At 48.7% G+C, this 26,433-nt stretch overlaps 1 protein-coding gene across 2 annotated transcripts; it reads right to left on the bottom strand.

The window, feature by feature from the left end:
• FKBP15 (FKBP prolyl isomerase family member 15) lies at window positions 1-26,276 on the bottom strand. 2 transcript variants are annotated; one of them, XM_036393991.1, is made up of 30 exons: window positions 26,170-26,276; window positions 24,851-24,960; window positions 24,484-24,559; window positions 23,877-23,946; window positions 22,438-22,512; window positions 21,294-21,392; window positions 20,758-20,907; window positions 20,010-20,078; window positions 18,968-19,111; window positions 18,404-18,549; window positions 17,348-17,396; window positions 16,552-16,671; window positions 16,230-16,323; window positions 15,450-15,553; window positions 14,734-14,827; window positions 13,919-14,028; window positions 13,009-13,119; window positions 12,288-12,382; window positions 11,626-11,728; window positions 9,922-9,954; window positions 8,343-8,514; window positions 6,777-6,913; window positions 6,105-6,260; window positions 5,534-5,686; window positions 5,149-5,241; window positions 4,624-4,734; window positions 3,734-3,841; window positions 2,805-3,553; window positions 2,297-2,387; window positions 1-1,599 (listed from the first exon to the last, which is right to left on the bottom strand). In XM_036393991.1, the coding sequence occupies exons 1-30, from the start codon at window positions 26,220-26,222 to the stop codon at window positions 1,525-1,527; spliced, it is 3,750 nt and encodes a 1,249-aa protein (XP_036249884.1). In that variant the 5' UTR covers window positions 26,223-26,276; the 3' UTR covers window positions 1-1,524. The 2 variants fall into 2 exon arrangements, with proteins under 2 accessions (XP_036249884.1, XP_036249885.1); XM_036393992.1 differs by lacking the exon at window positions 9,922-9,954.
• Window positions 26,277-26,433: the final 157 nt, after the last annotated feature.

Genomic DNA, 26,433 nt, shown 5'->3' with positions numbered 1-26,433 from the left:
TCAGGTTTAATTGCACTTTATTTACCAAGAAGTGAAATGCAAATCCCTCAGGGTGTCTATCTGTAACAGGGAATGAGAAATGGAAGTTGTTAGCATGAGCAATGATCGGCCCTGGGACACTGCATGGATGGGGCCAGAGGCCACACCAGGGCACCGACACTCAGAGCAGCACAAGTGCCCCCAAAAATCCAGTTCCAAACACCCTCACAGTGAGCACTGAGTGATGCCCAGGAAGGCCCAGCTCAGGTCACCCTGCATGGCAACAGGGTGACCGCCACAGGCTTTGGTCTCTGCCCCAGTTTCAGCTGCATTTGGCAATTTGTGGTACTGAGGATAGGGCACAGGGACCTGCCACACCCCAACAGCAACACCCAGTGCTCTTTTGGGTGTTTTCCTCCCAAGAAATCACCTTGAGGGGGACAGAGATCTAATTCCAGTCAGAGACTGTAAAGGCAGGTGTAGAAACTAAACATAGAATTAGTAGAATTAGTTTAAATACTTTGATTTTATGTAGGGGTTTATTTATTTTAAAGATTTCTGGGATGAAGTTGTGTTAGTGCCCATGAGTGGAGAATGAAAGTGCTGTAAGAGCCCCAGGCTGTTTGCCCAGCTCTGTCCTCACTCCTTTCCCCTCCTGGTCCCCTCAGAGTGCAGGGTGACACCCCAGACTGCCCAGCCCAGCCCCTCTGTACAGTCTGACTGGTGCTGGGATGGTCACACTTCAACAGCAGCAGAGCCAAAGGCACGGGAGAGGGGCTGGGCTGTGGGGAAGGACTTCCCAACCACACAGCACAGCCCAGAGCTGAGGGGCTGCTCCCACAGGGAAACACAGCCAGCAAAAGCCACCTCAGCTCTGGGCACAGGAGGAGCTGAGCTGTGTCTGACTTACACACAGCAGGGACTGGGCTCCTTGTACCATCACAGCTGCTCAGGCCCTGCTCTCCCAGAGCTCCAAGGCCCAGCAGCATCTGTGCCACAGCTCTGAGTCAGAGCCCACCTGAACCACCTCAGCCCCCAGGGGCTCACAGAAACACCTGACTGGGATTCCTGGGGGAACCTGCAGTGGCACATGGCTCAGACACAGTGGGGAGAGGGTGCAGGACCCTGGGAGTCACCTGGGGACTGAGAAACATTCCAAGGAGTTCATCACTGGGGAAGGAGATTTTAGTCTGATTTTTAACAGGGTGTTGCCATTGCAGGGTCCTGCCAGACTTGTTCTGCTGAAGCTCTTCACCAAGTTCCTATTTGCAAAAGGTTTGAGATTAATGAATCCAGGGCTCAGGGGAGGGGGACAGTGGGTGGCTCCTGCACTCAGCCCAAGCCCAGAGTGTTTGGCAGCTCAGAGTGACAGGGCCGAGCACCCACGAGTGCAGGACGAGCCCCCTGCTGCCAGCCCCCATCCAGCTGCAGGACAAGAGCTGGGAAGTCCCTGGTCATTCCCAATGTCCCACGTGGGCAGCTCGCCATGGGCTCAGAGCACAGGAAGAGGCCATGCCCAGAGGAGAGGGCTCAGCAGCCACATCTTCATCCCAGCCAGTCCAGGTCATCGTCATCATCGTCACCAAAGAGCGGCGCGGGAGGGGGACGCCCCTTCATGCTCTGCAAGGCACAACCAGAGGGAACCTGCTCAGCCCCAGCAGCTGCCTGGCACTTCCTAATCACCACAATCACCTGGCATTTCCTAATCACAAACTGCTCTGCAATCTCTGCCAGCTCTGAGGAGCTGGGAACAAGAAGCCTCATTACCCAAGTTTTTATTTCTCATATGATGGCTTGCTGTTCAGATTAGGTTTAGATTACATAGCAGGAAAAAATTCTTGCTGGGAAGGAATGTAAAGCATTGGCACAGACTGCTCAGGGCAGTGTGGAGTCACCATTCCTATCAGTGTTCAAAAACTGGGTTGATGTGGTACTTGAGGACATGGTTCAATGGTGAATGATGCTACATGGATGGCTGGACTTGATGATCTTAAAGGTCTTTTTCAACCTTGAGGATTCTGTGGTTCTATGATTCCAGGTGCTGCTTACAGGCTAAAAGGGACTGGAGAGGGGCCAAACACTAAAACCCTTCAATTAAGCTGGCAAGTCCCACTGATTTCATGCCAGCAGGAGTCTGTCACCACTGCCTCAGCCAAACCAGCCCCTCCCAGCTCAGTCACCCACCCCAGATACTCCTGATTTACACAGGGAATGGATGGGGAGCCCTGAGCTCAGCCAGGCCCCCACTGCCACAGGGAGGATGTTACAGACAAGCTACAGACCATGCCTCAATCAGAGCAAACACCCAAATACATACCACCTCCTCCTCATCCTCCTCTTCTGAGGGAACTTGAAGCTTCCGTGGTTTAGGAGATGCTGTTTCAAAGAAGTTGTCTTCCTCAAAGAGGCTGCAAGGAGATAAAGAATGAGCAGCTGGCTCTCAGAGGATGGCATTTGCTTGTACAAGTTCTGTTACTGAGAGATGGCAAAGCTTTGTCACTGAGGGAAGCCTTTGTGGCAGGTACTGTTCAGCAGTGCAGGGCAAGTCTGGGACCTGGCAGGCACCAGGATCACTGCACAGGAACTGCACACTTCCCTGGGAATGTTCTCCACTGCCTCCAGCAGACAGGAGGCTGCTCTGGGGCTGCTCCCAGTGGAATGTGCCCTGGGCAGCCTGGTCTGTGCCAGCTCCTGGTTGGTGCCACCCAGTGCCAGCCCCATGTGGAGGCTGCAGCTCCAGCCTGTGCTGTCCTGCAGCAGGGACACACCTGGACCAGCTGCTGTCCCAGCCCCAGCTGACCCTGGCACCCAGCACCCTCCCTCACCTGGAATCTGTGTGCTTGGGGCTGGAGCCCAGTTCCTGAGATCCTGGAGCTTCTCCCAGGACAGCTGAGCCTGGCTCTGCTCTGCTGGACACTGAGGCAGGTTCCTGCTCAGAGCCAGCTCCATCCCAGGGGTCTGTGCCACTCCCCTCCTCCCCATTTAAGGGAGGAGGCTCTAAACCTCCCCCAGCCTCCTCTGCCTTCTGCTCCACAGCTGGACATGCTGGAGGTGCTGCCTCATCCCCCTCTCCTGGCTTGGCTCCTGGAACAGAAGGCTCTGCTGATCGTGGAACAGAAGGCACAGCAGAGGGATCCTGTTCTGGGCCAGCCTTGCTGATGGGAACAGTGTCCAGGCCCTGTTCCAGCCCGGGAACAGGCTGTCCTGCAAGCACAGGCTCCTTCTCAGCATCCAGCCTGGAATCAGCTGTGGGAGGGAGATGCTCCTCATGAATCTTCTCTTCCTCTGCCACCCCACTGCTCTGTGTCTCCTGCTCCTCCTCAGGAGCTCTGTGCCCAGCAGGGTGAGGAGCAGCCTGGCCTTGCTGCTCAGGCTGCAGGGAGCCTCTGGTCACTTCCCCAGGGTCAGCTGGGGGTGCAGGGCTCCGTGCTGGGCTGTGCTGCAGGGGCTCTCTGTGCTCAGTCTTTGCTCCAGGTGATCCCTCCTGTCTCCCTGCTCCTGTGCCACATTCCTCATTTGCACTGCCATGCTCTGGTTTCTCCTGCTGCCTGTTGAGCAGCTGCAGTGTCACAGTCTGGAAAAGGGAGTAGAGAGAACACAAGTTACACCCTAAATACAAACCACAGATCCCTGTATCACCTCCTCCTATCAGGCTGCTTTGCCACCCACAACAAATTCTCCTTCAGTTATTTCAGTCTCAGCACAGATCTGAGGTTTCAGCCCAAGGCTCTCTCTTCTCCCACCACTGCCATACCTTGATAGTGTTCATGACCACCCCCAGGACTGTCCTGCCACTGTACATCTCATCCAGCTCAAATTCACCCCGAAGAGACTGAAATACACCATTCATTATCTTCTTTACCTGCAGAACAGCATCACAGGAAACAGAGACAATTCATTAGCATGTGAAGCACTGCACTCAACACCAGGCACTTCTCCAAGGGAAGGGACAATAAATACAAACACACACAGGTGGTTTTTCAAATAATCTACTTTCCAAACCAGAAATCCTCACCACATCAGGCCACCTTAACTCAGACCACTCTATGTGACCCAAACTTATCCCCCCAAACTGAGGCAGGCTGCACAAAGCCAAGGCAGACTGGCACTTCTTACTTAGTTTAATTTTTAAATCTAAACCTCAAATGTAGAGTTTTACTAAGAAATAAAAGGCAACAAAGTGGGCAGCAGGAAGATGGAGTAAGGCTGTTTACAAGGGATGGAGGGACAGGACTCAGGGAATGGCATCCCACTGCCAGCAGGCAAGGCTGGATGGGACATTGGGAATTAGGAATTGTTCCCTGGGAGGGTGGGCAGGCCCTGGCACAGGTGCCCAGAGCAGCTGGGGCTGCCCCTGGATCCCTGGCAGTGCCCAAGGCCAGGCTGGATGGGGCTTGGAGGAACCTGGGACAGTGGCAGGTGTCCCTGCTCATGGGAGGGGATGGAATTGATGAGCATTAAGGTCTCCTCCAACCCAAACCATTCTGTGACCAGATCCCATCCCTTCCTTCCTCTGTGGACTGTTACTACAAGCAAAGTACTCTGTGGAGAAAATTATGTTTTTCCTTCTTGTGTCAGTTCAAAGAGAAATAATTCAAGGTAAATTCATTTGCTCAGGAAGAAGTCCTGGAGGGTCAAGCTCACTTGCTCAGTGTAGTCTGCAGGGGAAGATCCATCCTGATCCTTCTGCAGGTGTCGGAGCCGTTCCTCGTAGCGAGCCCTCAGTGCCCCCACGTCTGCCTGCAGGGCTGAGAACTGCCAGGGGAGAGGCTCCCTCAGAGCTGCTCCACAGCACAGCCCCACCACAGGGTCCCCTGGCAAGGGCTGCACTGAGGCACTAACTCTGAGGGGGGGTTTAAGCATGGCACAAAAGACTTGGCTGAAAGCAACAGCACCAAAATAAGGACAGCCAAGCCAGCCTTGGAGAGTCACAGCTGTGTCATCAGCTCCTCAAGTGCCACCAAGAATAGGGGGGTGCAGCATCACTGAGATCCCAGTGAGATGAAGACTGGGTCTCATTATTGGGCCTGTTCTGGTTTGCTGGAAGCCACATGAAATTATCCCTTCCCCACCATATTCTGGAACTCCCATCCTTGTTATTCTGGACTAGGCTGAGGTTGGTGTTCCCTGCACTCCAGCTCCCATCCAGCTGCTGTGTTACTCCTTTACCTTCTCTTGGATAGGCTCCAGCTCCTCCAAACGTTGCTGAGCCTCAGACAATTTTTGCTCCTCCACTTTTTTCGAGTGTTTGAGAGCTGTGAGCTGAAACACAAGAAGCAGAGCAGGTCCAGCCCCTGGCAGTGTCACCCACTCCAAGCAGCCACTCAGGACAGTGCAGTGAAGTGGAAGTTGTAGCTGTTGTTGCAGTTCAGCATTATCAGCACCTTGGCTCTTCCTCCTCCATAATAAACCCAACCCAACCCCTGCATCTGCTGAGATCAAGATCCACAACAGGCAGGGAGTTAAAGTCAAACCCCAGTTAGGTGGGAGAAGATTGTTAGTTACAGCTGCTGGTGTTTAGTGCCCATCACAGCAATGAAGATCAGCTCTTTACCTTCTCTTCCAGCTGGGCCACCTGGTGCTGCAGGGAGTCCCTCTGCTCACACAGCTCCTGGCACTGCCGGGCGTGCTGCTCCTTGGCTGAGGCCAGGGCACGCTCACACTTGGCCTCACACTGGGACTCCAGCTCTGCCTGGATCACTGACAGCTGCCCGTGGCACAAGAGACACCATCAGGAACACACACACACACACAGATCTGTGTTTGCACAGGAGCTGAGAGCCAGGGCTGGACACCCAGAGACAGAGTGCAGCCACCAGCTCACACCCACACCTCTCACTTCAGCTCCAGCCACAAAGCCCCAGGCTGGCCAGATGATCTGGCTCAGATCTCAGACCTCCTGGCATAATTCTGAACAACCTTTCACTCCTCACAAGTCCCATATTCTTGTCTCTACTACAATCTCAATTTGGTGCCTCTCCTTTCCTCAGTTTGACACTAACCCAAGAATTCAAGCAGGTAATGCTTTCATTCTTCCCCTAGCTGACCATTTTCACATTATTTCCTACCTGTAGGCTCCCACAAGCCCCCCAGACCTGGAGCAGCAGCAGCTCCTGAGTCCCCACCTGCTCTGCTGCTGCCTGGTCAGTCGAGGTCCGGGCCTTTTTCAGGAGCTGCCGGAGCTTGTCCAGCTCCTGCTGGTACGTCCTGCGAATTTCCTCCATCTCCTCCTCTGCCTGAGCTCTCTCTGACAGGGATTTCTTCTTCCTCTCTGCAAGATTCTGCAACACAGAACATGACATAGAATAGACTGCACCAAAGCAGCTTTTCTCCCTCAGGCAGAAGGAGGTTCTTTGGGCAGGGAACTTCATTACTTGAAACCAAGCTGAGGCTATCTCAGAGGTAAGGAAGGTTGACACATTACTGGGTAAGATATTAAATAAAGAAATAATAAATTTAAAAAAGAGTAAATAATAAAAATTAAATAAATAATAATGACTAATAAAATAAACAACAATCAATAAGTACATAACAATCAATAAATAATAATAAATATAATAAATAATCAATAAGTAAATAATTAAATGATAAAATTTAAATAAATAATAATTAGCAATAAAAATAAACAATAATCAAAAATAAATTTTAAAAAATGAATTAACATAAGCACAAAGGCTCTACCAGCCTGCAGATGAGTCAAGATTTACTTACCTTACATATTTAATAGCAAGAACTTTTTGGTTTTTGAGTTAACCTTCAGTAAACAACTGAAACTGTGTTGCTGGCCCTGCACATACCCTTTCCAGAGTCTCCTTTTCCACCCTCAGGTCTGTCAGCTCTTCCTCCAGTGCTGCAATCTTCATATCCAGCTGTTTGCGGCTCTGCTTCTCAGCCTTGAACCTGCTCTGAGTGTCCTGAGAGGCTTCCTGGAGCTCTGCAAACAAAGCCCCCATTTCTCTGTGAGTTTGGCTGCAACTCCCATTGCAGGGGAGCACATTTTGGGGGCTGATGGGGAGGAACAGAGTCTCCTGCACAGTGCAGTCAACAACTCCACTTGTGCCTGCAGTGGGGATTAGAATTTATCAAGAGCAGCCTGTTCCAGTGCTGTGCAACCATTTTTGTGAGGACATTTTTCCCAATATCCAACCTAAATTCCCAATGGCCCAGCCTGAGGCTGTTCCCTCTCCTCCTGTCCCTGTTCCCTGGAGCAGAGCCCAACCCCCCCAGCTGTCCCCTCCTGTCAGGAGCTGTGCAGAGCCACAAGGGCCCCCCTGAGCCTCCTCTGCTCCAGGCTGAGCCCCTGCCCAGCCTCTCCTGGGGCTTCAGCCCCTCAATGTCCTTCTCATCACATGGGGGGAAGTGACCCCAGTGTTCAGAGTGGGGCCACAGCAGTGCCCAGCACAGAGGAATGAATCAACACCTGTCCTAGGTTGCAAGGCAAGATGTGTTCTATTTGCCATCTGTTAGAGGTGGGGCAGTTCTCTCCTGTTCATTGGGCAGTTTTCTTTATTTCTCCCACAAACCAATCCTCCCTGTGGGAAGGCATCAGCTGTTAATGGGCCATTGATTGTCCCTGCATGACTGACAAAAATTCCATCATCCCATTGGGAGATGCTCTGCCCAGAGGGAGGAGCCAAGCATTCCTACCTGGATCCAATCTGAGGTTTGGGACACCATACACAGCCTTTCCACTGGATTCCCAGAGGAACAGCTGCCTTTTCCACTGGAGCTTCAGAGGAAGACTCCACCCTTCTCCAGGATCCCTGCTCCAGCAGAACCACAGCTGGCACTGCAGGAGGGCTGAGCCACAATTCCAATGGGACTGTGCCAACACCCTGACCCACAGGGTGTCAGGTTGGGTTCTGACTCTGGCAGTGTTGGTTTGTATTACTGCATTGTTTATTTTATTTTTATCTTCTTCCCTAATAAAGAACTGTTATTCCTGCTCCCATATCTCTCTCTAAGGGGAGCCCCCCACTCAATTTCAACAATTCAGAGGGAGGGGGTTTACAGTTTCCAGTTCAGGGGAGGCTCCTGCCTTCCTTAGCACACACCTGGCTTTTCAAACCAAGACAACACCTCAGGTTTATCTCAGCTTTCCATCCACTGGAGCATCTCTGTCTGCTCTGCAGGATGTTGGACAGAAAAGCCAAGAGATTGTTCTACCAAAGGCATCCCTGGAACAGGATGATTTTGTTGAGTCATCCCACTTTGCCTTCAAGGATGCACATCCCTCAGATATTTCAGTGCACCCATATCCTTCTATCCCCTGTGACTGATCCTAGGGAAAGCAGGAAGATACCCCAGAAGACAGGAAAAAACTACAACTTATCAAAAAAAAAGAGCCATGAAGGAGCTCTCACCTGCCACCTGTGCCTGCAGCTTGTTGAGCTGTGCCTCCTGTCTCTCTGCCTCCTGCACAGCACAGGAGAGCTGCTTCCTCAGGTCCATCTCCTTCTTCTGGTGGGCAGTGAGCTCCAGCTGCAGCTGGGAAACCTGGGCTGTGGCAGCTGCCAGCTCCTCTGCAACTTTGGCCTGGAGTACAAGATGGAGCAGGGAAAAGGGTTGGAAGCCTTGTCAGGGACACATCTCCAGAGTGAGGAGGCAACAGTGACTTTTCTGCCATGTCAGTTTTGTCCAGACTGACTAGAAAGCTGCATGAGGCCACCAACAACCTCACCACCACATCAGTTCAACCCAGTGAGTTTTCCTGAAAAGGTTAAATAGGTTTAAGCCTGGTACCAGTGCCTGGTGGCTCTGCTCAGTTTTCAGGCTATGAAAACATCTATTTGAGGAAAAAGCCTGGGCTCCAACATCTAATTGTCTTCCATAAGCTTACAAATCACTGAAGAGCCACTTCAACACAGGCTGGTCCCAGCCAGGAGAGCAGCCTGTCCCCAGAGCACACAGCACGAGGTCACCTTGGCTGCCCATGGGCAAGGCTGGCATTTCCCAGCACAGCTCTCAGCCATTTGGAGACCTGTTTAGATTTAGGATTGCTGAGAGTCAGTGATTCACCCAAAACCAGGCACTAGCACAGCTTGTTAGACAACTTGTAAACAATGTTAGCAGGGGCTCAAGGCATCAAGACAGACACAAAGTCCCATTCCCAATCTTGCTGAGTGACACACAAACTTCAGAGGATGCTCTGCAAAGACAGAATTTGCACAGGGAATCCCTAAACAGCTTCCACACCTCTGCCTATTTTGAGATTTCCAACAGATTTTTCACGTTCTTGAAACAGGTAAGGTCAGGAGAACTGGATTTTCTCTCTGCTTTATCCCCCTCAGAGAATTCCCTCCACATGAGGACCAACATCTTCTGGCACAAAAGAACTGTGAGCAAAATTGTTCCAGCTATGGTGATGATGAGGATGTGCTGACCTGGAGGGCTGGGATACCACAGCACTCATTTTAAAGAGGAGGCAGCATTTCAGAGAATGGCCCAAACCAGATCTGCTTTCCTCCTGTGCTTCCATAAATGTCCCACTGCTACACTGACTCCTGGCACAGCTAAGGACACCTAAAGGTTATTTTAACTCTGGCCTCTGTCTTTAATGGCAAATAAAGAAAACAAAACTAGGAGATCTTATGGCAGGAAGTGTTACTAGACAGAAGTTTCTACAGAGGATGCTTCATGTCCACAGCTCAGCTCCAGCTTTCAGGCACCAGGAATCCTGGGTGACCTGTACCTGCTCTGCCATGGGGAGTGGAACAAGCAGCAATGTGAGAGAATTCTTGGAAAGGGCTCCCCAAGAAAGAGGGGGTCAGTGGGGAGACACTGCCAGTTCTGAAGCCCTTTTCCAGTGAGGGATCTGTGCTCATTCAAGCTCTGAGACAATTCTTTTCATGCCAATCAATTTCTAGCTCAAGAGGAAGCTGGGCTGGCACTTCCTAGGGCACACCCATGTAGCAGCTACACAGTCAGCAGACACTGCCTCACCTGGTCCCAGCCCCGATCCACTGGCAGCATGTGCTGGGAAGAGAAAGCAGCAACAGGAAACAGGAAGGGTTAAGAACACAACTGGAAAGGCAGAGGCATTCATCAGCAGAAAAGCAAAATGCTTCATAACAGGAGCCTAAGGCATGCCAGAGAAGCCTTTAAATTACTCCAAGGACTGTAAAAGCTTAGGCAAAGGAAGTGAATCCTGATGTAAAAAGAAAGACACTAAAGGTATCCTTAGGGTATGTCACACTCCAGAGCTGGGAGCAGTCCTGGCTGTTACCTGCACTGGAGAGGTGGGGAATTACTTATGGTTCACAGGCCTTCACCTAAAGCTGTGACTTGCTCTGCCAGGGCCAAAGATCCACAACCTAAAGCAGTGAGTAACCAACACCTCAGTGACCCTGGGTACAACCAAATAAATGATGAGTAAAGCAATGTGTGTGTAAGCAATGGATAAACAGCTTCCAATCAATCCTCTTCCCTGGGGAATCAGTGACTGCAGTCCCAGGGCAAGCTGGGTTAGACAAAGGGAAGAGGAAGGAATATCAGCCTTCATATTTACAGTCAATACTCCCACAGAACCAGGGGGAATCTCCCAGAGCAAGGCAGGGCTCTCCTGGTCTGGCCTGAAGCCTGTTCATGTAACATCATCCCTGGGCACTGACTGCTCAGTCAGGAGTGTCCTGCTGAAGATGAGGCCCAAAAGACTCCTGAGGATCTTACACTTCCAAAAGATGACACCCTCCCAGGTTTTATTGTACCAGCAGGATGCTGTCCTCACTGAGGAGGGAATTCAATTTATTATTTCAGTCTGACTTATTCCTGGTTAGAATCTCTGACACTCCTACACATTGTGGGTGTGCAGCAGCAGCCCCTTCCCTGCCTGCTCTCAGCACTATCAGCCCTTCCCTGCTCTTTACCACCCTTTGGAAAGCTGCAGTTCTGGTCAGCTTTAGGTGCACCAAGCCGTGGTTCTCACACAGAGGAAGCATTTGTCACCTCACATTTGAGCTGCAGAGAGACAGCTCAGCAGCAGAGCACAGAGTAAGACTGGACTTGGTGCAATTTAAGAAGGCAGTGCTTGAGAAAGCAGAGCAAGCACCATGCAATGGCAGAGCCAGAGCAGCACTCCTGGGCTAGGCTGGCCTACAGGGATGATTCAGGGTATGCAGCCATGCAGAAATGCATTTCACTGGCTTAAAAGCTATTTCCCAACAGCTCCTGTCATAAAAGCACAGAGTGTTACTGGGAGAAACAAACAGCTTCTGATAGCATTTAAAAAAAACCACAAAAATGCAATGAAGAAACTCCAGTAGGAAATATGTTTTTTCTTGCATCCATATTCACTCTATGTCAGTTATATAAAAGGAATAAAACTCTTCTCCAACTATCAGTGCAACTAAATAACTGAAGTATTTCCAACTCAAAAGCCCTGTGATACAAAATTCCACAACGCACTGGCCACCTGCCTACACAGTTAACAATAAATCAGACACTCTCCTACAAGGTAACAACATTAAAGTTGTGACAGCAAGAAATGGTTACATCTCTGTGATGCTTTGGTTATGAAAGCCATAAAAACCAATTTTTTCCTCAAAACAAAGTTCAGAACTGCAGTTGCCTTCTAAGAAAACTGCCTTGACTAACAAGGCTTCAGCTTGTTTTAATGCAACACCCTGGCTTTGTTCATGGCACTGTTACCTTCTCCTGCTCTGCATGCAACACTCTTGCCTGTGTGTTCTCATTTGTGGTCTGCAGGGAGTGGTTCCTCTGCTCCATCAGCAGGTTACTCTGCTCCACATACCTGTGAACAAGGAGACTCTGTGGGATTCCTGGAAACACAGGGCTTGGAGCCAAGGCTCACACAGAAAAGGTGACATCCCAAAGCACAGGAGGTCTCTGGTGAATTCATGACAAGTCCCAGACAATCTGACAGGATGTGCTGATCTCAGAGGGGTGGGAGGGCTGTGCCTGGCACAGCAGAGCTTTTATCAGCTGGGATAAGTGCTTCACAGCTGAACCTCACAAAGGGCTCCACATCCCCTACAATTGCTTCACCTCACTAAAAAGCCAGCTAAAATGAAGTAACCCCTAGAAGCAGGGCAAGTGTGCTCAAAGACACATGAGGGAAAAGCATAAGGGATTTTGTTCCCCTTTTACACATTCATGTTTACTGTATGTAAATCAGAGTTTTGGGGATAAGCCCTGCAGAGAAGGGGTGAGAGGAATCCCACACTTTATATACCTTGGAAAAAAAAGAAATCAAAATATCAGAACATGGCTGTGTCCTAACAAAGAGCCCTCAGTTACACCCAAGTGTAAGCTGGAGAGTCTGGGAATGCAATGAGGTTCCCAGCCCTTACCTCTGGTTGCGTTCAATCAACTCACTGATCTTCTCATTCTGCTCCTCAATCCGACTGCTCTTCTCAAATATCTCCTGCTTCAGTCTCTCGTTCTCCTAAAGCACAGCTCAGCATCAATATTCAGCTCACTCAGATTTCCTTGCAGCAGTTCCTAAACCTTTGCTTTGCACAGAGGCAGGACAGTGCTGAGGCTCATCCCTTCTGTGGGAGCAGCCCAGGAAGGCACCTGCCACATTCAGCAGAATCCTGGCACAGGACAGTGGCTGCCAAATCATATCCTAGAAAATATTGTGTCTGGTGGAGTTTTTTACCCACAAACCCCAAGTTTTTAAGGCTGCTGCTTAGAAAGGCTTCAAAGCATAAAATTAAATGATGAATAACAGAAGCAGGTGGTTTCTACAACATGGTACCTCAGCTGTAAAATCATTCTGCTGAAGACCGGGGGCTAAATCCATAATGGTTTGAGAAGCTGAACTTCTCCCACATGAACCTTTTGTCAAAGCCCATTAAATACCCACAACTCTGACTCAGAAAATACCCAAACCCCAAAATGCTGAGAAAAGCTTTTTGGAGAGGGAAAGAGGTATGGAAATCATTGTAAGTCTCATCCTCATTCTGACCATACAAAACCAGAAGCCATGGGTGGCTGGACATTTGCTCTCATTAGGGATAATAAGAACCCCAGGTGCTGATGGCAGTGAAAGCAGCTGGCCCTGCTCACCTGGATGATGCGCTGGATGTTGCTCATGATCATGGAGGCTTCCATGGTGACAGAGGAGATGCCAGGCAGCAGGGAGCTGTTAGCAGCGCTTTGCTTCTTCAGCTCCTCCACCTGCAGGGAGAACCATTCTTAAGCCATTGGAAATGAATTTATGGGTGCAGGTGAGAGTCAGACACATGCAAAGAGGCATTTCACTGTTCCTTCTGCTCAGCTGTAGGGAACAGGCACTGAATCAAGTGTGACACCTCGCAGAGGGCAGGGAATCCTCCAAACAATGCACCACATGATATTCAAGACAGTAAGATGCACCTACCCCAAGCCTAAGCTTTGTTTTTACACAGCAGCTGAACAGCTGCCACTTGAAGGTGTGATAATATTGGAATTTTACCCATTTACTGTATCACTTAATGCAGGCATTTAAATAGAGCCAACTGCTCTCAGCACACCTGGAGAGCAGAAATGTCCTGGGCAGCCAGGTGATCCATTTTGCCCAGATGATTCATTTTACCCATCCCTGGGCAGCCAGGTGATCCATTTTGCCCAGATGATTCATTTTACCCATCCCTGGGCAGCCAGGTGATCCATTTTGCCCAGATGATTCATTTTACCCATCCCTGGGCAGCCAGGTGATCCATTTTGCCCAGATGATTCATTTTACCCAGCCCTGGGCAGCCAGGTGATCCATTTTGCCCAGATGATTCATTTTACCCATCCCTGGGCAGCCAGGTGATTTACCCAGAGTGATCCATTTTGCCCATCCCTGGGCAGCCAGGTGATCCATTTTGCCCAGGTGATCCATTTTGCCCATCCCTGGGCAGCCAGGTGATCCATTTTGCCCAGGTGATCCATTTTGCTCATCCCTGGGCAGCCAGGTGATCCATTTTGCCCAGGTGATCCATTTTGCTCATACCTGGGCAGCCAGGTGATCCATTTTATCCACGACTTTGCTGACAGCCAGTCGGATTTCAGTGTTGTGCTGCCGAGCCTCTGTCATCAAAAAGGAAGTGACATCTCCAGGGGCTTGAAGGGAAAGGAGAGAGATTTATAGTGACAAGGGGAAATACCTGCACAGAGACACAGCAAAAGCTGGGTAGCATGAAGCCTGAGACCAGCAAAGCCCAGAAATGAAAAGGACATGCTATTTGGAAAATGAATAATGCAGGTATTTCCCAAATAACCTCAAGAGGCAGGTTGGACTACAGGAAATTCTTGAGCCACATGACAGCTCAGCTCAACAGCAAAGCCCCCAGACACACCAGAGGGACAATCAAAGCAAGGCACAATCAAACCACAGCAGTGAGGGTCAGCTTTTAAAACTGCACTGCAAAAACAGGCTCCAAGAAAGGCTCAGTTCACTCAAGACTTCACCAACTGGGATGCCTTAATGGTTCTTTAAATGCATTTGGCCCTTCCTAGGTTTTGCCTTTACAGTTCAATTCTTTCCCTGGCTGGTAGTTTTAATTATAATTGGAAGCACCATCTACCAAATTCCTTTAGCAATATCCAGTCTTAGGAAGACAGAAATTCCAGCCCCTTTCACACTGCACAAAGCTCTTCAAGGTAAGAAACAGATGGGTATTTACTGGGAAGTGCTTGCCCCTATTTGATATTAAAAAATAAGTATTTGTGAAACAGCAGAGTGGTACCACAGCCATAAATCATCATCACCAACTGTTTCTGCAGGAGTTGCAGCCCTCTGAGAAGCAGGTACCCTTTAAAACATACCTTGGTAAGGAGCAGGATACATCTGACCCACAGGCTGGAGTTGAGAGGCAGATGCAGCAGTCTGGGGGTAAGCAAATGCCATTCCTGGATATGCCTTGCAGGACAAGTTCAATAGGTTAGAATGTGCTTTGCTATTTCCCCATGTCCTCACAGTTTCATATTTTTTGAAGCTCAAGAGCAAGGATGATGTTTGGAAAGAAAAAATCCAAGAATTAAGGAGTTGGAAAGTCAAAATACACAACAGTAATCGTGAAAGAAAAGAATACTTTTAGTATTCTTCTTAGTTCCCACCTTCACTCAAATTTCAGCAAAACTGTCATCCTACATTTGTGAGAGTCAGATCAGCATGTGAACAGCTCCCTCTGATGTTAATTTGAACACAAGGTTATTTCCTGAAAAGGGCTCAAAAAGCACAGCACAACTTGATTGCAACTTTACTGCTCATTGCTGAGGAACTTGGGTGTTTTTGTTGTATCCACTACAACACTAGGTATTAAAGCCTGGTTCATCCTTAGTTTAAGAAGCCATCATAAACAGAAAGTTAGCCCTTTTTGAATAAATTTTAAGAGGTATATGGTGAAAACCTGAGAATGCCAAAGAGTCACAGGAAACAGCCTGGAATTCTCACCCTTTTTAAAGTCCTTGCTCCCAGCAATAGAGAAGACTCACGAGAAAGGACAGAAGTGACAATATTCTCCTTGATTTCATTTTGGTACCTGAAAGCCTTGTGCTCCTCCAGGCAGAGCTGAATGGGGCTGGATCGTTGCAGGAATTAAAGCAGCAGAAGATACTGAAGGTGCAGCACCAGATGCTTGAGGTACTGAAAAGGAAGAAATAAAGTCAGCATGCTAAAGCAGCTCAAAAGAATTTAATTCACCTAGTGTGAAATGGCAAAAAAACCCCACCAACAACCAAGCCACTGAACAGACAAAAGTTTAACAAAAGCCTGTCTGCAACCTTGTGAAAAATAAATCCAGTCAAGCAAGTGATAATAGGTCAAGAGAAGAGTAACCTTCCACAGAAATCCCACTTCTGGCTCCACTGAAACAGCCTCTTTTCATTCAAACAGAGATGGCTCTGAAGTTCACTGACACGAGGTGTGAGTCACACTGCCTCTGAAGGCTGCTCAGCTGACCAGCAGCTGATGTGACCATTCCATCACGGGAAGACACATCCAGCCCCATGCTGCCCTTCCTTCGCTTGGATTTCCATCATTCCTAAAAGTACTGTTCACTGGGAGAGGATTTGTAACATTCCATTTACCAATCCATGGCCTACCAACCTCAGGGCCCAGTGACAGGACAGCTCAGGCTCTTCCTCAAGCACAAGAGCACAATGAAGAAACACTCCAAGGATTGTCTTGTGCTCCAGTGGCTCATGGCTCAGCAACCCTTATCAGAAGCTTCCAGCTCATAGTGCAGCTCCTGGAAGGAATCCTCTGTTCCCCCAGCCCCCCTGGAGTGGAGAGGGAGTGCAGGAGCTCCCCAGCACGTTACCTTGTGTGGACACTGTGGGCAGCACTGCCTGAGCTGGCTGGGAGGGTCTGGTTGAAGCCACTGGCTGTGTTGTCCCTCTCAGAGTATTAGGATCCTAAAAACATTTCTGCATGTTACAAGAAACACCAAAGAACAAGGCAACAGCCTGAGCCCAAGGTCCCTTCAGACAAGGTGCTACCCCAGGAACCCAAGTGGAACCTTTCTGTCACAGAACCAGAGCAGATTTCCCTGGACAAGAGCAGAGCCACTGCTCCAGATCCCACTTCAAGCAACCCCCAGTGTAGGAAAAGCAGTGAAAGAGTCACCCTGCTGTGGCTGGTACCTCTATTTCTGAGTCACTGGAGTCCAGCTGGCTCCCTGCTGTCCCAGCAAGGAAAGGCAGCATGGGCTGTCCCATTTTGGCCATCCGAGAAATCAGCTTTGCCTTTGCTACATCTGGGTTCTAAAAGAAACATGTAGTTACTCTCCCTTTGTCTCAGCCCAGGCTTTTGGGCTATTACAAACACTTCCAAATCTCAGACTGAATTTTGACTCAATTTTTCAATGACTGTGTGAAAATCTACCCTTCAAGCACCAGGATTGTTAATCTGGCTTGTTTTATATATCCTCTTTCTGGGATGACAGTGCTGTCACTACAGAGGAAAATCTATCCTTGCACAAAACACCAACAAGAAAATGTGTGAGTTCAGGAAGCTGCTTAGCAGCTTTTTCTGTCTGGAGGCACAAAGTCTTCTCATGCAGCTCTATAAACTTATCCTGAATGTTCCAATTCCTTTGTTATCTATTTTAAATTTATCCATTTATCTCAAAAGACAACCAGCCTTGTGAACATCCACATGGTCAAAGTCACTTTCATTCAAGAGTAGGAACTGGGGCTGGGGTTCCTCAGATCCTGGTAATCACAGAATCATTAAGATTGGAAAAGACCTTTAAGGTCATGGAGTCCAACCATTAATCATGGAGTCCAACCATTAATTCCTACAAAAACAAGGCCCTGCTGTAAGGTGAACATAGCAGTGTCTTGCATGATGTTCACTTTATCTTTAGCAGTACCCAATGCTCAAAGTGCAAATAAACTTCTCTATTCAGGCTTCAAGGTAGGAAAAGGCAGCACTTACTGCAAGCTGCTCACTGATGGAGTTGGACTTGGCTCGGACAGCTGGCTCCCTGCAAAGCCAAACAGGAGTGGAGATTAGCCAGGAGCAATTCAGGAGCCAACACTCTGGATTTACAAACACTGTTAAATACACCTCTCCCTAGGAAAGCTGGTTTCTCATATCATGAGCATTTCTTTTAGCCCACACTTCTGGAACAGTCTTTGCAGTGTTATCTGTAGATAAGCTCAGGACACCACTGTGGCCCATTGAAACAGCTGAATATAGAAAGATAATTTTGTTGATTGCTTTAACAACCATGTTCTGGTATAAATAATTTTAATCAAGTCCAATAAACTACTTATGGCAACAAGAGCAGCACTTAGTTCGACTCCCTAAAAAGGGTGACTGACCCATTTAATTTCAGTAACAGAACAGAGAATTATTAAGGTTGGAAAATACATCTAAGGTTGAGTCATCAACCACTGACCCAGCCCCAGCATGTTCAGCACTAAACCCCATCCCCAAGTGCCACATTTGCATTCTTTGAACACCTCCAGGGATGGTAACTCCACCCTGGGCAGCCTGTGCCAGTGCCTGACCATTCTATCAGTGGAGGTTTTCCTAATATCCACCATAAACCTCTCCTGAAGTAACTTAAGAGGTGATTTCCTCTCCCCAGTCCCTTATTACCTGGGCAAAGAACCCAACCCCACCTGGCTACACCCCCTTTTCAGGGAGTTGTGGAGACTGAGAGGGTCCAAACTGATGCCAATGATATCAGCTGAGATGAGACAGCTGTTAGAGCAGCAGCACCCACACTGCTCAATCCCACTGGGTCTCAGGAATGCTGGAATGATTTCCTTCACTGGGGCCCATTCCAACTGCTTTAATCTGGAAGTCAGCACTCAAGCAGAAAATTCCAGTGAGTCCTGTTAGCAAGCACTGCTCTGCCACATGGAGGGCACTGAGCTGGCACAGAGGCCCCACATTTGCCAAATGAGGTGTTAGTGCAGCACTGTGCTGATGGGCATCACCAGCATTAACACAGAGAGGTGCTCAGGCCATGCTGCCTCTTACCCAGGCTTTGGAGGGATGGTGGAGGGAGGCACTAAACCAGAGTCTGAGGAGAAGCCATCTGAGCTGGGAACTGGAGAAGGTGCAGGGGAATCCCTTGAACTGACACTCAGCCCATCTGAACCAGAGCACTCCTTTGCCAGCTTCACCTTAAAAAGCATGAAGCAAAAAAAGAGATGTTTTTCTGGGTTCCTGTAAAAATTATCATCAGTTATTGTGATGCCACTGCCTGTGGAGCTCGTGCATTTCAAGGAAAAGCAGCCAATTGATTCAGAGCTGGGGAAGCTGAGTCTTTACATCCTCTCATTCCTCCCACAGTATTCTGTTTTCCCAAGTGACTCACAAATAAGACAGCTAAAAGATCCCAAGACAGTTACAATAGACAAACAGCCTTGAGGGATTTTCTGGGTTTAGGGCTCTGTTTTGGGTTTGTTTGTTTGAATTAAAGATACACATCTTGCTGAGGTTTCTAACAGTTTCTGAGCTGGAGTTCTCACACTAGCAGCAGGTTCCCCCCTTGCAGTCACAAACCAGATGGAAACCAAGCATTTGGCAGGAGTCACTCACCCTCCTGACCTCCACCTCAAACACCAGAGTGGAGTCTGGAGGGACTCGAGCAGCCACGCCCTGAGCCCCGTAGGCCCAGGCTGGAGGAATGATGAGGAACCTTCGCCCTCCTTTCTTCATGCCCAGCATTCCTTCTTCCCAGCCCTTTGGCGTGCACAGGAAACAGAAGAGAGAGCAACACTTGGATCAGTGACATTATTTACCCCCATTAAGACAACTTCAGGCAAAGGTTAGAGAATTCTTGCAAAATCCTGTTTATTTTCAATGTGCAGCACTAAACCTTTGTCTTGCCACAAATCCTGGCAGCCAGTTGTAAATCCCAGTGTTAACTTAAGAATAAAGATGCAGCTCCACCACACAGTGGCAAACTCACTCAGCATTCTGAGGGAGAACTGGACTCCAAAGAGATCTGAATTGCTCTGGTTAGATTTACAAGGCAACCAAAGAATATAGTTGTAATGAGGGACATGAAGTCAGAGCCATGCAAACTGCCCAAGGGATGCCAGCACTGAACAGGATGGCTCCAACAGCCAGGCAAAATTAGCAAGATACAGGACAAAACAAAGTAGACAAATAGCACATCTTCAATAAAAGACAACTTGTAACATGTCATGTATGAATTATACATTAATTACTCTGGTCATGGAAGTGACCTGAACAAAAGCATCTCTGACTCAAACCCTGATTTTATGGGATAACATAAGGGAATATCACAACACCTGGATGAAAAATTGTTTCCATGAGAAATAGGGTTCCCCAAGAACAAGGGAATGGATTAAGTGATTTCCAGACAAACAAAGACAATAAAATCTCAGCTCCTAAAAACAGGAAGCTTCCTTTTTGCCAAAGAGGACAACTCCTGTCTAACACTGATGTTGAAAAGGAGACTGGGCTCTATTGTGCAAAGCTTGAGTGAGTCACTGTCACAGAGTGTTTGCTAATAAATGAAGCAGAAATAGCATGTATGAATCCTGAACAAGAACTACAGTAATTCAAAGCTCTGAGACTTGAATTATTGTAATGAAAGTGCCAGAAGTTGTACCTTGATGACCTTTCCAGAGCCCAGCTTCAGCCGCAGCAGCTTGTCTTTGTTAACATTAGAGTCAAACACCTGGAGAGTTGAACAAGAACACAAAATACATGGATTTCCCAACTGTTTCAAGATTCTGAATGCTGCTTTACATGCTCCATAAACTCCTAGAACTTTGGTTAAATGCTATTTCCCATCCCACTACTACCAAAATGAATTCTCAGCCATAAGACAGAGCTTTAGTCCATTTCCTGAAGTAGAATTTCATGAAGTGAATGATAACTGGAGACTCAGACTTGCTTTAGGACAGGGCTGGGTCAAGCAAAACACAACATTAAATATTCATGTGTGAGAGTGCCCAGAGAAGTTTAAAAGCATTTCAATCTGAACATAACAGAATAATAGAAACATTAAGGTTGGAAAAGCCCTCTAAGATTACCAAGGCCAACCATTCCCCCAGCACTGCCCTGTTCACCACCAAACCACGTCTCAAGGAGCACATCCAGATGGTTTTTGAACATTTCCAGGGATGTGACTCCACTGCTGCCCTAGGCAGCCTCAACAACCCTTTCAGTGAGGTATATTTTTTTGTAATATGCCAGAATTCCTTGATATTCTATAGGCAGTACAGATGACCCCACTTACAGTGCCACAAATGCCCAAAGTACACTTTACCATCAACACCAGTACTATGGTGGATAAGCAGGCTCCTGCCAGGACTGTCCCACTCAGCATTAGGAGGTGGCAGAGGTGTCTTTACCTGTCCAAGGCCGTTGTTCTGGAACAGCCATCCTGTATAGGCAACCTCCAGGGAGTCTCCTCCTTCCACCCCCTGCCCTTCTCCCAGGAGGAGATCCTGGCAGAGGACTGAGTCCAGGGCTGGAGAGCTGTTGCATTTGGCAATGCACACCTGCAGAGGAAAAGCCTGGCAGTGTCTCTGGCCTTTAATGGACAAGTCCCACTCATCAATGTGATGCATTCCTTGCTGTACTGATCCAGCCCACATCAGAACTGCACTCCCAGGGCATTCCACATCTCCTTGTGCTGAATGCTGCTGATTAAACACCCTCAGCTCTACAGAACCATTGATATGCAGCACTTGGGAATCTTGAGAGGCAACAGGCTCCCAGCCTCAAAGAGATTTGTTTTAATGAACAAAACTCAGGGCTGGCTCCTCTCAGATCTGTCTCCATCACAGTTATGCACTCAAAGCTGAACTCCAATGAAAACAAAACTTGATTTGCCCCTGCTGTAAAGCAGCCATCAGAACTGGCTGGCCCAGAGGGGAGCAGTTACCTGCTTACTGAAATCCACTGCTGCCTTCTCTGACTCAAACATGATGGACCAGTTCTGCCTCTGATCATCATAGAACGTGCTGTAATTGTTGGGCTGAACCTGTGGGAGAGCAAATCAGTTCTATCTTAGACATTAAATGAACTAAAAACCCACATCCATAAGAAGCTTAAAATAAGAGCTACTGAAATAAGGCAGGAAGAACCCTGCTGTTCTACTGCCCAAGTTCAAAATTAGCCTTTATTTACGTGCTCATTATCATGGAAGAATTATTATAACTCAAATACGTGAGCAAACATTAAGTGCTTCCCACATGCTGAAGTTCACACAGGAAGGTGAAACCCTTCAGAAACTCCCTTGCAGCCTGGTTCTTTCATATATACTGAGAATTTCTAAGCGAGAGAAATTTACATTTCATAGTTTATTGCATTTAGGCTTCCAGAATCAGTTGGAGAAATCACTTCCTCCTCACTCCTAAACCCATGTCATCAGAAGTGACTATAAAACCCATTAATTTTTCAAGAATGTGGTTATAAAAAACTAGAGAGCAAGGTCTAACCTGGGACAGAAATTTCATTGTTTTAGAGTGAAATTTCTCTCATACAAAGAAATTTGATGCCATCTGATGACAAGCTAAGAACAGTAAACCATCACATCAATTTTCTGTAAAACTGGCAGAAACCAACTTCCTGAGAGATTCCATTTTAGAGCTCACAATGCTCCAGATTGTTCTCAACAGCAGGAAAATGCTGAGTGTAAATTTTCTGAGAGAAGACATTTCCTTGCTGTCATTTCCTTCTGCTTACTCAGTTGTATTCTCTCAGACACTTAACTCCAAATTCTCAGCAAAAGGAATTTTGCTGGTTTTATCCAGGGCTGCAATCCCCAAACACCTCTGTGAGCACAGGTAATAATTTACCTCCTACAGGAGCCTTGGTTTGGAAATCTCCTGAGGAGGTGCTCAGCCAAAGGGAACTGTCACAGCCTCTTGTGCAATACATGAGGAGAACAGTCACACTGGGACACCTCCTGCTCTGTCACTCACATGTTTGACCTCAAAGGTTATAAACCAAGGCTTAAGGAAGAATTTTAGAGCCAACCTTGTGTTTGGTGTGATCAAAAAAGCTTTTCCAAGCCAGAGTCTCACCGTGAGCACAAAGCCTGGGTGGATCCTTGCAGAGGTGATCTGTTGCTGCTGGCTGATGTAAAGGAGGATCCTGTACTGGATTCCACAAGGAATTAGAAAGGAAAAAGAACAAAAACAGGAACTCAAAACCTCTTCAGTTCTAAGGTGCTTTGTGACACGCAGAGCCTAAGGCTCAGTATTTATTTGTCAAATATACCTCAGCAAAAATACTTAACACAGTTTTGTGACACTTATTAAAACTGGTTTATTCTCAAGGGTTTTATTTAGCTGCAGCAACCAAGCAAGTGAAACTCATTGTTTTATAATAAACAACATGCTTTAACTAATTCCACATTTTCACAGTTACAGTGGAAGAAGATGGTGCACTAACCCTTCCAGATACAGAACTCACCACACATGGCAAACCATCACAGAATCATCTAGGTTGGAAGAGACTGAATGATCCAAGATCACTCCCCCAGCACTGCCAAGGTCACCACTGACCCCTGTCCCCAAGTGCTACATCCACATGGCTTTTAAACCCCTCCAGGGATGGGGACTCCACCACTGCCCTGGGCAGCTGTGCCAGGCCCTGACCACCCTTTTGGGAAAGACATTTTCCCTGAAGAGGTTTGTGTGTGTAATCTGCATCAACCTATTGACACAACACACTGAGCTGGAAGGAGTTTTCCAAGTACTAAACAACACATATGAGATTTATTGACATATTTGGCTCTACTAAACACAATTATTAGGGAAATGTGTTTTCCTTTGTGCACCTGCACTGGACACAGCTCAGTGGTGAACTGGGAGTGACCCAGTGACTGCTCCCAGCTGGATGTGATATCACACAGGCAGCCTGAGGAAAGCTGGTTCAGCTCCCCCCTGCACTGCCTGTGCTCCCCAGCTCCCCCAGACCAACACAGCTCAACACTTCCCAGATCACTGACTCAGGAATTTAGTTACCAAACTAAGATTTATTTTGTTCTTGCCAAAGCAGAAGCAACTTAGTGAGACATGAATGAGGACTTGGGGGATATCACAATCCATCACCATCACATCACAAATACCAGCACCAGGGAGGGGTAAGAATGTTCAAAATAGCTTTCAAACACACCAATTTACTGGGCACCTCAGTTCTGTGTTCTTCAAGGAACACTTGGGAAGAAAAGATGTTTTTGATACCAAAAGAACAGAACTTAAGCAAAGCATCTCTGCACTGCTGGACAGAAACACTGCAAACTATTTCAGACACAAGTTGTAAGAGATCTTACAAAGTCACAGGCTGCAGGAAAGAAAGATGTCACCAAGGTGGATGGCTGAGCCCCAGGAAAACCCAGGAGGCAGAAAGGCAGCAGGAGAACAACACCAAAAGCAAAACACCTGGAGAGCTCACAAAAACACCATCTCATAGCAGTGAGCCCTCAGCAGGGCAGAGCTAGGGAAGAAGTGTCTCTTACCTCTTTGGTGGCGTGGTTCCCCACCACAGCTGCTCCATACTTGCCTTGCTTCAAGTATTGCCCATTTGTACTGGAAGATAAGGGAGACATTCTGCTGCACAACTGCCCCTAACTCAGAATTCTTTAGAGTTCAGATCCCTTTTCCCAGGTATAAAATGTCAGGCAGTCTTGCTTAGCTTAGAGACATTCCTGCTTGCCCACAGGCAAGAGCACACATTGTGGAGTGAGTTGAAAACTGCTCTCACAGATCCAGGGCAGAAACTTTTCCCCAGCAAACAGCTTTAGTGCTCTTATTCTGCTCATGCCTCAATTCTCAAGTGCATGAACCACCAGCATCTGACAGAGCCTCCTGAAGCAGAGCAGGATCTCAGCCCAGCAGCCAGGACACAGCTCCCAGCCACAGCCAGACCCAGAGCTTGCTCTTTACCTCAGAACTGCCTCACCCGGAGCTGCAGCGCAGCAACTGAAACTCTTCTTGAGCAGAAACTTCCAGTGCCTTGCAGCATTCCCACCATGCAGATATGGCTGAAAACAAGTGTCTCTTCCCATTTATCCAGGAATACCTCCCCTCTGGGACTGGGAACAGGCTGCAGCAGGAGTCACTTACTATCGATAGGCGAGCACCGCCGTGGCCACCAGCACCGAGGGGGCTCCCGAGGCCGCTGGCGCCTTCTGCGGCTGTCCTGTGGGGACAGAGACCAGGGACAGCTCTCAGAGGCACAGCACCGGCTGGGGACACCGCCATGGCATGCTCCTTCCCACAGGGAGAAACAGCTCCAGTGGGAATTACAAAGAAACAAAGACTTGAGCTCCAAAGTCACCCAAGGCCAGCTGAAAATCCAGGTGCAGGAGGAAAACACCCCTGAGGAAAGCTCAGGGAATTGTTTGCTCTGCTGCTCTTCACAAGGGCCCTTGTTCTCCCTACTCACACGTGCTGCTGAGTGTGCTCCCCATGCTCAAGCCCAGTTACTCACCAGCTGCTGTCTGACCCTTCTTGGGCTGCTTTGGTGCAGTAAACTGGAAGAAATCATTTCCCTGGCTTGAGACAGTTTGATCCAGGCCAAAGAGAGAGGCTAATCTGGCTCTAGAAAGGGAAATAAAACCATTTAACCTTATTTAACATAGGTATTATATATAATGAACACCCTTAACGAGAAGATCTATCAAATACAAAATGTTTACCATCACTTTGGAGATAAACAAAGGGCTGCAGATTAAGTTGCTTTATGCTAATTAACTATTTAATTTTGAATTGGCAGAACTTGTATATGAAGAGGTCGGGAAAGTGGTAAAATTGTGTTTCATTTCCTCAAAAATCAACTGAAGGTGTAAGAACTGAAACTACACAAAAAAAAAGGTTACTTTGAAGCAATGACTAGAACTAGCTTGACACAAAATAGCTGATTCTTACAATAGCCAAAATAATATGTGACAGAGAAACCACCATTCAGCTCCTGGAGTTTTTTGTCTTTAAATGTCCAGGAAACACATTCTCCCACTAAGTTTTAAAATGGCAGAAGCTCTCCCAGCTAAGGGCAGAGGGTCTAATGCTGGAGGTTATTCCTTCAAGACACATAGTTTGCAATTTTACTACTTCAAGGCCAGTTCCGCTCAACCTACTCCTGATACCACGGGGCAAGGGAATAAAAAACCAAAAGATGACACTACTACCAGTGAATGTTGTTTAAAAAATGACTAAATTTTCTATAGGGAGAGTTAGTTTATAGGAGACGCTCCTGGAAGGGAGTGTGGAGTGGAACTGCAGCTCTTGGAGCAGCAACAAGTCAGCGATACAAAACCCGGGATGCGCCGCACACAGACCCGACCCGGGGGGATCCCGGGGAGCGGCCTGGGAGGAGCCAGCGCCGGGAACGGCCCCGAAGCGGCACCTCCAGCACTTCCCGCCGCTCCTTGTTTAACTGCAAACACCGAGCGCTCTGCCCTGGCGACCCCGGAGCGGCTCCGCCTCCCCCTGCGGGAGGGTCCCGGAGCCAAGCGGGTCTCAAACCCCAGACCCTGCCCCGGGCACACCGGGGGACGCTCCGAGCCCCGCCGGCAGCCGGACCCGTCCCGGGCTGCCCGTACAGCGTTCCCGCAGCGGGACAGGAGCGGGGCACAGCCCCAGCGGCAGCCCGGGTGACAGGAGGGCAGCCCCGGGCCTGGCTGCATAGGGGGCGGCCTGCCCGCCCTCACGGCCGCGGGCCTTCACCGGGGCCACGGCCTCGCGGCCTGCCCGGGCGGCCGCGCCCACCCGGCGGCGGGGAGGGGATCCCGCCGCGCCCCCGGCGCTCACCCGCTGGCCGGGGACAGGAAGTCGGCGTCGTCCTCCTCGGCCGCCGCGAACATGGCCAGCGACCGCCGGGGCGGGGACGGGCGGGCGGCGGCGGCGCTTTACGGCCGGCGGCAACGGCACGGGCGGGGCGGGGCTTGAGAGAGACGTCACGGGGGGCGGGGCCTCAGTAGCACAGCGATCGGGGTGGAGGCGTGGCTTAACTGCATCGGGGGCGTGGCTTGCATGACACGTCTCGGCGGAGTCTTGATGGACACTTGGAAAGGG

The sequence above is a fragment of the Molothrus ater genome, chromosome 20, assembly GCF_012460135.2.
Source record: "Molothrus ater isolate BHLD 08-10-18 breed brown headed cowbird chromosome 20, BPBGC_Mater_1.1, whole genome shotgun sequence".
NCBI classification, from domain to species: domain Eukaryota; kingdom Metazoa; phylum Chordata; class Aves; order Passeriformes; family Icteridae; genus Molothrus; species Molothrus ater.
The sequence above is the reverse complement of the archived record's forward strand: the minus strand, read 5'-3'. Positions and strand labels throughout refer to the sequence as shown.

What these genes read in the sequence shown, in the direction of transcription:
- FKBP15 (XM_036393991.1), bottom strand. Translation starts at nt 26,222, where the DNA reads ATGTTCGCGGCGGCCGAGGAGGACGACGCCGACTTCCTGTCCCCGGCC. An exon ending in GAAGGGTCAGACAGCAGCTG is followed by an intron (nt 24,560 to 24,850) that starts GTGAGTAACTGG and finishes CTGTCCCCACAG; the next exon opens with GACAGCCGCAGAAGGCGCCA. An exon ending in GGAACCACGCCACCAAAGAG is followed by an intron (nt 22,513 to 23,876) that starts GTAAGAGACACT and finishes TGTGGAATCCAG; the next exon opens with TACAGGATCCTCCTTTACAT.